The following is a 10,216-nucleotide window of genomic DNA, read 5'->3' on the forward strand; positions in this document are numbered from 1 at the left end:
TGAGCAGACTAATACTTGGAGTTGTCATAACATCCCTTCTACCTCATTCTATTGGCCAAAGCGAGATACTAGAGACTAGCCCACAGACAAAACGTTAGCAGGTAGACTCCACATCTTTTATGTATATATTTTATTGATTTCAGAGAGGAAGGAAAAGGGAGAGGGATAGAAACATCATTGATGAGAGAGAATCATTGATTGGCTGCCTCCTGCACGCTCCCCACTGGGTATCGAGCCCACAACCAGGCATGTGCCCTTGACCGAAATCGAGCCTGAAACCCTTCAGTCCACAGGCCGACGCTCTATCCACTGAGCCAAACCAGCCAGAGCTAGACTCCACATCTTGGTTGTAGGGGCTGCAAAGTCATGTATAAAAGGGGCATGGGCTTGGAATAACAATCCAAAACACCACCACCACATAGTTTCATATTTCACCGTAATATGAAATTCTGGATAGGAAAACAATACCTTAATTGTAAAGCCTGGTGGAAATATTAATTACCATCAATATCCTGTCCTGCTTTGCAACAGCTGTGACTATTTCTTAGCTACTAGGCGGTGTGTGATACAGATGTATCTGGATGTGCATTGTTCTCAGTGAGTTAGTATAAGCCATTGCCTAAAGAATGAAGTCCTACAAAGCTTATAATTCACCAGAGAGGTAGGCATGGTTTAGGAGCAAGACTGCATTTTCATAGGTAGAAGAGCTCGAAAATAAAGATTTGAATGAGTATCCTACTCAATGAGTTCAGGAACAGGAAGTTTGGTGGCTGGATGAAAAGTAGAAAGGAAAGATGCAAATCAGGTTGGATCTTGTGAATTTAGTCAAGCATGCTCACCACTTCCCTGAGAGACCAAGGGGAAAGGGAGGCTGCTGAGTCGAGGAGGTCCCTTCCCGGGAAGGCAGAGCTGTGGGTACAGCATTGGACTCTGTTCTTATCGAAAGAGCTGCCCACGAGTGATAAAAACTGTGCCCGGGTTCACAAACCTTCTTCCACGATAGACTGACAGCCAAAGGAAGAGCACGTTGCCATCTCTCTGGTCATCTCCTGACCTCACACAGAACCACCTGCAGAGCTCACTGACAGCCATGATAGAGAGAGGGAATTCTGTTGGAGTAGATGGTCTGGCTAGCTGGTGCAACTGAAAACAGTTTAAACCATACAGCTCAGCACATTCATCATTCTTTCATTGGTGAGAGTGACACGGTGCCCTGGTGCCGCAGTCTTTCACAGCAAGGGTTCAGGAATCTGGAGAAGGGGCTGAGACATAAACGGATATACTAGACAAGAAATATAAATTTAGAAGGCATGGGGAACCAGGCGGATCACTTCCCTCTAGTGGAGAAGCTCTCTGAATCTCCGGACCCACGGCTTTTTATTTACTGGAATACACATTTGCCCTTTAGCAAAGCAAACAGACATTTCAATGGTAAGGTTTGGTAAACAATAAAAGGATTATCAGGTTAGGGGAACTGCCTTCAGCTGTTCAGCCAGCAGCAGGTAATAATATGCAGATTTTCAGCCCTGCTGAATATCAAAGTCCATCAGCCTTCTGATGGACTTCTCGAATTTATTATGCTAACTACTATTGGTCTTTGCCTCCAGCATCCTGGTTCTGGGGTGGGGCCTACTGGTTCCCAGGACATGCATCTGCTTACCTTGCGAAGTCAAGGGGGTTGAGAGGGAAAGGTTTGGACATGATTCAAGGACCTCTAATTCCTCCCTTCCCTTAAGGGCTGCTCCACACTCTGGCCTCTCTGGAGCTCTGCCAACTTGAGGAATTAAGAGGCAGAACATTGTGTTCTGCGGTGGTCTCTCCTACACATTGACTTAAGTGGTCCAGCAGCAAAGGGTTGAGTTCTGGATTGGGAATGCATTCAACACCTTCAGGTCACTCACAGTACCTGACATGTACCTATTATTGTTGGTATCATACTATATTGCAGAAGGATTATAAAGAAGTATAGATTAAGAACCTATTTTCTTCTACATCTGCAGTTTAGTTCATTGCCTGGTACCTAAGACACACATGGAATAAGTAAAGGAATGAATGAACTCAATAAGCATTTTATAAACAAACAACAAAACAAGAAGGCCAGGGCTTAAATTTATAAAATGTGTGAAGCACTACAAACATCTTTTTCATTTTTTTGTCCCAAGGCTCATACACCCAATAAGTTCTCAACTATGTGCTCAATAAATAGTTGTTGATTTACACTGAAGTTATAGAGCATGCAGATGAAAATACTGCAAAAATTAAAAAATTACAAAAATAAGACAACTAACTGAGTGTCCCCACAATTAAAGTATGCTCAAAATAGCAGAATACAGATGGAGGATTTTGAAGCTGGAAATTGGACTCCATGCCATCATTTCACAGAAGGAATTGACACCCAGATCATCTAAGACTCGTCCAAGAGCAAGTCAGAGAGGCCTGGATGGTTTGGCTCAGTGGATAGAGCATCAGTCCATGGACTGAAGGGTCTAGGGTTCGATTCTTGTCAAAGGCACATACCTCGGTTGCAGGCTCCATCCCTGACCCCAGCCAGGGCACATGTGGGAGGCAACCAATCGATGTGTCTCTCTCACATCGATGTTTTTCTCTTTCCCTCCCTTCCACTCTCTCTCTCTCTCAAAAAAAAAAAAAAAAAAAAAAAAAAAAAAAAAAAAAAGAATCAATGGGCAAGAGCAAGTCAGAGAGAGAACTCTGGTCAAAGGTCATAGAAACATAATTGTAGGGTTCAAATCAGTGGTTAAACTTGTTGCCTGGCACTAGAAATAAATGAATAATCCAGGGTACTTGTAACGCAAGGAAAATCCCTTCAAAAAAGGCCCAGATGTCCCAACTGCTCTCATATTCCTACTCAACCAGCTCCTCCCAGGACCAGGGCCCTTCAGCCGCTTCAACATGAATCTTTCTCATTTTAGGGCCAGGCATTTTTGTCTCCTGGGTAAACAGTCTTGTTAGACACCTCATTCATAATTTTTTTTTCAGTTTTGTTCTTTTTTTAAAAAAAAAACTTATTTTTTTTATCACCATTTATCCCTTCTCTGCCCTCTTCCAGCTCCACCACCCCAATCTTTTTATTGCGTGAGGTTTTATCAATAGCTCTGATCATTCTGAGTCCATCCCTTTGTCATTGGCAGCATGATTTGGTTTGGAAGCAACACTAAGTTTGCTTTGAACACTTGAAGGATCGCTTATATCCTGTCAGTCTTACCTGTCGTGGTCTAGGGCTATTACCATTTCCATACAGGTGGTCACTGTCCGCTTCTCCAGCAAGGCCTGTGCAGCTTCCTCACATCTCAGCTCCTTAGCGCGTGTTCTCTCCCCATTAACGCTGGTTATCTCCTATTCCAAACCTAAAAGCCCTCCTTGGACAACGTGGTTGTTAACATGCAGTTCCTACAGGGGGTGGGGAATGGCCCTGTGCCTCTCGGGCACCCCCTTTTTCCTGTCCCCGAGCTTCATGGAAATGCATGTGTGATGGCTCAGAGGCCAGGCAATGTCACCAGGAGAACAAGAACGGGTGGGGAGGGCTTGCTATAATGGGACAGCCAGCTTAAGGCTGACAAGGTTTGCCCTAAGGTACTTGTGTGCTGACACCTAAGGGTATAAAATGTCCTTGGTCCTACTTTCTACTTGCCATGGAGATAAACCCATGCTTATCCTGAGAAACAATCTCCTGTTTCTGTATAAGAAAATGCTCCACGGATAAAACAGACGTTTCAAAGATCAGTTTCCCTGACTACAGCTATCAAGCTGGTTTTTTTTGTGTGTTTGTTTCCAGTCTGGCTGACACTTCTCAGCTCAGGAAATAATAATATTCTCTCTCTCTTTTTCATAAAAAGTCCCTTGTAGTCACTGAACATTAGTGTCCACTTCATTTATGTTCGATTCACCTTTTCTTTGAAATTCCTTCTGCTCATTCTAATTATGTATCGGTCTCAGGGTACCAAACTTCTCATCTGAGCATCTCAGAAGTACTATCTCCGACAAAGCTTTAACCAATGCTACTGTTCATTAGGTGGAAAGTTCCCTCCTAACGACTCCGCAAGACCAGCGTTGAGAAGTTCACATTATGTTGCACAGCAGAAAATCATATTTCCAAGTGCTATACACAGCAGACTCTCTTCACTGTGCGAAAATAGAGTCCTGCTCTCGAAATGCAAATCAAAACGAATGAACAATAGAAGCAGGAACACAAAGGGACTTTCGGGTGACCTGTAATGTGAGTCGCTGCTTGGCCACTGACTTTGCAAGGAGAGTCACTGAGGCAAAAACTACCGGTGCATATAATTATCGAGGTTATGAAAGTGTTTAGCAAACACACCGTTAGATTTCTGCCCCTTTAAAAAATACCAGTTGGAAACAAGGTATTAAAATTCTTTAATGGTTTCCCAAACTTGTGGGTGGAATGTCATGTGTAAGGGGGCTTAAAGAAAACAAAAGTCCCTGATCTAATTAACTCCAAACTTAATTCAACACTGTCCCTTTACTTACCAGAGATGATCTTGAGGTTTAAAAAAAATTTAAATCTGTATACGTGTTATGGGAATGTGATTAATCATCTCTAAATCATGTAAATCCCAGCCAGATACATTGTCACAGTATCTCATCTTACTCAGAACCCTTTTATCACACCAATTTTGCTTGGTTTCCGATTTCACTGAGTTGGGATTAAATCAGTGCACTCTTACGGCACGATTAGGACTGCTTTAAAACTATGGAATTACAAACCTCAATGGAGGGCTGTGAATTGTACTCACTGTCATAGCTGCCATTAGCATGCTTTTCAATCCTTGCAGAACAGTGGGGTAAAAATGTCTTGTGAATAAGTTCCACTGTGATATGTCTGCTATTGATTATCAGCAGCAATTATAGACATCATGGGCTCCAAAACAAGATATAGAACCTGGAAAAATGCCAAGGTTTTGTGGATCTAAAGGAATTTTGAAAAAAAAAAAAAAAAGGTTATTTAAATCTGTGGATTAAAGAGCTAGTGTAAGGTTTAAAAGTTATTTACTTGCAGGCTGAATTTTTATAAATGGGTAAAGACCTAGTCTATTGAGGAAAAAGTATCTAAGTTTTATTACTTTCTACAGAGTGAAATTAAAATGCTTTATGAAGATGTTCTGAAGCCTAATTGGATGGCTTCTGTTCTGTGCATCCCTGTGCATCCCAGCCCCTCCCTTACCATTCTTCATTGGAGTCAAAAGATAGGCCCACTTAAGTTGATGTAAAGTATTTCTCATCCAAGCAGCTCACCCTGATAAGACTTTGGTCACACACTTTCCAGTTCTAAATACACACCAAACAAGCCTTTCACAGTTAAAAACAAAAAGTCTCACGTGGTTTCTCTTTTAACGTAAGGTGTTTGTAACCCCCATATAAACAAGTTCCTTTGGGATAAGTCTATGGGATAAACCCTACTATTCTGCTGGCACCACAGCTTGATTCACTAATTTCAGTCCCTTTAGCCATTTTCATCAAGTTTCTTTGTTAAGTCTTTTTAGACAACCAACATGGTTCACTATTTTATAAACTACAAATTTGAGAGAAACGCTATATACCTCACTATGTACCTATAACAAGTCCAGAAGCTCCAATCAAGTTCTTGTTTATAATTATCTTAAAGCATAAACAATTGGATCGTTATAATTTCCCTGCTGTGCATTTCTGATGTTTATAAATGAACTGAATAGTGGTGGGAAAAGATCCCAGTGGCCCTTAACAACTACAATAACTCTCTGTAATTTGCTGAAAGCGAGTGGTATTCATTTACTCTTTTTCTTAAAGTTCATGACAAAAGCAAACGGGTAGATTTTTGTTAAGAATCTTCAGGTTGGTTGATCTAAAGGCTTTGAAACTTGATAAATGCATACGTCAGACTAAAGAAATAAGCTTTTGAAACAAAGTCCTGGGAAAAGAAGCTGGCTTTGCACAAACTAAAAGTCCAGTCCTTCTGTTTGAGTATTTTCAGACAATCTTTAAAAGGTTCGCAAGGAGAGGGAAAAGAATGATTACTGGCATTGCCACGTAGGTATGAGGATGCGCTAAGTCAAAAGAGAACTTAGGAATGATGAATGAGGACCCCTCCCCCCTTCCTGGACTCTGGTTAATAAATAGGGATATCTGGCTAACTGGTTCCACTCTGGGCGTTGCTAGTTTCTTTCTAGAAACGTTCTCCCAAGAGTAGCTGTTACATTGTGTGGCAAATGATTAATTCTGTTACCCCGGATTTTGCATGCCTGCTTTTAAGTATGACGGGCTACAAGTCTTGCAGTGGAAAAAGTACAAAAGTCACCTTACGTCTTACAGTGCAACAGTTTTAATAGTACTAAAACAGGCAGGGCAGTTTCATAGGCCGAGGTTGAAAGCAACCTTGCCTTACTTAACATGCTTCTACGTAGAAGGTTTCCTGCTCTCCCCCATTCCTTCACGCAAGGTGTAGGTCTACACAAGTGCTTCTAAAGTGCATTTCTCAGGCATTGAAAACAGCACGGATGGCTCTCCAACAGCAAGCTCCTAATCAGAGCGCGCCTTCCCCACCGGAGGTCTGCACAATTCCAGGGGGGCCGCCATCTCTTAGAGCGGTGGTGCCCCTCTCGCTCCCACAGGTGATACAAGGGTGGAGGCCACAGAAGAGCTTTTTGAAGATAATAATTAGGCCGACTTCCTGGGTGGCGGGCATCTTCTCTTACCACAAATAAATATTTAATGTAGCCTTGAGTCTCGGACTACTGAAAACTCAATTGACACTTCCATTTCCAGGAACGTGAAATCGCGTGTGGATATTCTAATTTGGTGGGACTGAGACACCACGCTCAGAGGCAGGCCAGAATTCTCGGGGTTGGGGCTGGGGGTTGGGGAGCTGCGGTGGGAAGAGAGTCCGCCCGCTACGGCTGGTCCTCCTGGGGGTCCCCAGGGAAGTCCGCCTCCTCCAGGGCTCGGACCCCCTCCGGGAGCAGAGTGGCGCGGACTTTCCGCTTCTCCTTGAAGCGCCCAGAGCGCGAGATCTTCAAATTGCGGCGGCTGTTGCCGGCTTTGTCCGCGCACAACTTGTCTGGCTTGTGGGGCTCGCCGGCGCTCGCCAGGAGGTTGGGGTGCTGATTTTCCTGGGAGCTGTTAGTCCAGTCCGGGCTGGGCGGCGCGGGCTCCCCGGGGGCAGGCTGGGCGGGAGGCTGCACCCCCACCGAGGCCTCCTTGCTTTTCTTCCTGCTGTTCACCAGCGATTTCCACCAGGGGCCCGAGCTGCCCGTGCCGCCGCTGTCGGCCATGGCCGGCCCAGGGTGCGGGGCGCCGCGCTTGGGGAAGGCCTCGGCCGCAGCGGTGGTCTCCGGCGTCCACTCCGCTCCTTCTCCCGCTGCTCGCAGCCGGGCTGCGGGGTGGGATCAGAGGCAGCGGTCTGCGCTGGGGAAGAAAAAAAACTTAGTTACTGGGTTTGTCAAAGTCACGCCCCCGCGAGCCCCCCTGCCCCCCCATCTCATTTCCTCCCCTTTGCTCAGCGCGACACCGGGAGCAGCTAACCCCAGAGATGCACATCCCGCAGAAGTCCCCGCGGGGCTCCCCCCACCTCCCCCCGCAAGGGCGCGGGAAGATGACCTCCAGGGCGCCACCGTCTGGCCACGGGACTGAGTCTTGGCACTGCCCAGACTTAACCTTCGCCTGGCCTCCTGGGGCAGGAATAGCAGGGGTCGGAGAGGCCCCTCACATCTGGATTAACTGAGTCCGAGAGGGAAAACGGCTTGTCCTGTCGCTCGACCAGACTGTCCTGTCACATCCACCACCTGTAGGCGGATGGATGCCCGAGGTGACGTGAGCCGGTCCAGGAAGGCCTTCTCTTGAGTTTGAATGAGCAGCGGGAGGCCCTACGGGCAGGTAGCGATTGCGTTCCTGCTATAGGGGAACACTGCATATTAGACCCCCATCAAAGGCTTCTGCTTCATAGGCTTCTGTCCCAGGACACTTTTCTTTCTTTTCTGTTAATCCTCACCCAGGATGTTTCCCATGTTAGAGAGTGGGAGGGGGAGACGGAGAGAAACATGCTGTGAGGGACACACGATTGGTTGCCTCCACAGGCGCCCTAGGGACTGAACCTGCAACTGAGGTACGTGCACTTGATCGGAATCGAACCCGGGACCGGGACCCTTCAGTTCTCGGGCCAACGCTCTATCCACTGAGCCAAACCGGCCAGGCCCCCAAGATACTTTTTAATGTGATTCTTCAGGGTAATTTACAGGTGAGGGACACGCTCATGGTGCTGTCTTTTAAATTCTGCTTTTGACATATCTTCTGCCTTGTGACTTTCAGAGAAATATGACTAGACTTAACTTCTCTTGAAAACCACCAGCCTACTCTTTTTATTCCCCCTTGTGTCTCTTTGAAGCCACCCCTGATGATGGTTGAGATGAAGCCAAGTGGCAAACGTCCTCCCCTTAGTTCTGTATTAAAATATGCCCCGAGGCTGTTGGTGCTAGGCAACCCTTAGTTACAAATTAAGGCTTCGGCTCGTTCTTTTCCTTGCGCAATCGCCTTCTGCAAGGAGAGAGCCACCGGGATCTCCATACCGACTTGCGTCTTCCCGGCTTTAAGAAGTGCATCCTGCGGAGCGACAAGGGTGTGTTCAGCACTGAAGATGCCAATAATTCCAGAAGCCATAGAGTCCTCTGCCCGCGGTCTGTGGGGGTCTGCCCGGCACTAACTCCACGAATGCGCGGGGTTCGCTTGCGCCGCGGCGCATTGCCCGGTGTCCGCCGGACTCCTTCCCAGCCCCGCGCCCCGCGCCCCTCGCTGCTGGGATCAGCCCGAGCGCCCGAGAAAGAAACTAAAGCGCACTTTGTGGTTGGAGGCCGTCCTGCCAGAACCCGCGACAGCAAGTCTGAGCGCCCACGCGAGACGGCGCGGCGGCCTCTGCTGTGCGCAGGGACCGCCGCGCCGGCTCCTCCCCAGGACGCCCGAGGGCACACTCCTGCTGCGACTTGAAAACAATAGAAAAAAAATGGCCAAAAGTTCTTTCCGTACCCACACCCTCCGGCAGAGTTTGCAGTCGGGTGTGCAAACATCCTGCTCCCTCTACTTTACGGATCGGAAAAGTACCCCCCAAGTTTTTCCCCGGTGGTGATGGTGGTGGTGTGTCCCGAGGCAACGTTCTGACTTCTACCTACACTTTCTTCTCTGCAATGACGTGTGTGCACAGAAGAGTTTTGCACGCGTTGCCCACGGGAAAGATTGCACAAATGTACCCAGAGCGCCGACGGCTCGCAACTTCTCTTGGGGCGCCAGAGAAGCCCCCCAGGGAGACACCCAGGAACGGGCTCCGTCAGGGCGGACGCAGAACCAACCCGATGGCTCACCTGCTCAGGACCCCCGCGGCTCCGCCGGCGACAGTGTGAACGGGGTGCGCTTGGGTCCACCTGGAGGCGGTCCCGGGGGAGTCCGGCTTCTTTGGGGAGGTGTGCCCGCCGAAATCTCCGCAGCCGGGCTAAGCGGATTGGTGGTGGTGGTTTCCCCTGGCACCTCCGACTGCTGCGGGCGGCGGCGGCCCCGGGCTCGCTATGCGGAGGGACCCGCGGCCAGTGTGTGCCAGCTCGATGCCCAGGTGAGTGCCCAAGCCGCTCTCTAGCTCAGCAGCCGTGCATTCTCGGGAGCGTCCCTCTCCCGTGCCCGCACCGCTCGGGAACCGCCGGGAGATGGGACCTCGGCTGCTCACTCGGAAGCGCTGGCCCTTCCTACGCGCCGGTCTCTCGGACATCTGCCCACCTGCTGGTCATTCGCCAAGTGATTCAAGCCACCTGACCCCAGGGGCAGCGGGAAGGAAAAAAAACAACACAAAACAGCAAAGCGGGAGGCGGCCGCGGCCGCCACAGGTGCAGGTAGGCACTTTGCATGTCCGCCCTCCGGGCCCGAGATTGGACCAGGTCGCGGGCGTGGCGCGGCCTCGCGGGGCCTGATTGGAGAAAGGCTGTGTGCGCGCCGCGGGCGGCTCCGACTCCTTCTCCCAGAAGAAGCCGTGGAGGAGGCCGGACACCGGAGGGCGGGAGGCCGAGGCCGTCGGCAGGCGCCGGTGGACGAAAGTCCCGCACCTCTCCCTCCGCCTCGACCCGGATTTATTTCCCCCTTCCTCTCAGGGCCCCCAACCAAGGCTACTCAGCTCCGACCGCAATTTTGTTCACTCCCAGGCTTTGTTTCATTTCCAGGCACAAGGTTGCAG

At 48.8% G+C, this 10,216-nt stretch overlaps 1 protein-coding gene across 7 annotated transcripts; it reads right to left on the bottom strand.

Moving 5' to 3' along the window:
- Positions 1-5,806: 5,806 nt before the first annotated feature.
- PRR15 (proline rich 15) lies at positions 5,807-9,996 on the bottom strand. 7 transcript variants are annotated; one of them, XM_036327740.1, is made up of 3 exons: positions 9,360-9,996; positions 8,499-8,607; positions 5,807-7,416 (listed from the first exon to the last, which is right to left on the bottom strand). In XM_036327740.1, exon 3 carries the CDS (start codon positions 7,281-7,283, stop codon positions 6,903-6,905), a length of 381 nt encoding a protein of 126 aa, XP_036183633.1. In that variant the 5' UTR covers positions 7,284-7,416; positions 8,499-8,607; positions 9,360-9,996; the 3' UTR covers positions 5,807-6,902. The 7 variants fall into 7 exon arrangements, with proteins under 7 accessions (XP_036183633.1, XP_036183632.1, XP_036183631.1 ...); XM_036327739.1 differs by lacking the exon at positions 8,499-8,607 and having other exon boundaries at positions 5,807-7,411; positions 9,360-9,995; XM_036327738.1 differs by lacking the exon at positions 8,499-8,607 and having other exon boundaries at positions 9,360-9,995.
- Positions 9,997-10,216: the final 220 nt, after the last annotated feature.

The sequence above is a fragment of the Myotis myotis genome, unplaced genomic scaffold (assembly GCF_014108235.1).
Source record: "Myotis myotis isolate mMyoMyo1 unplaced genomic scaffold, mMyoMyo1.p scaffold_m19_p_11, whole genome shotgun sequence".
NCBI lineage: Eukaryota > Metazoa > Chordata > Mammalia > Chiroptera > Vespertilionidae > Myotis > Myotis myotis.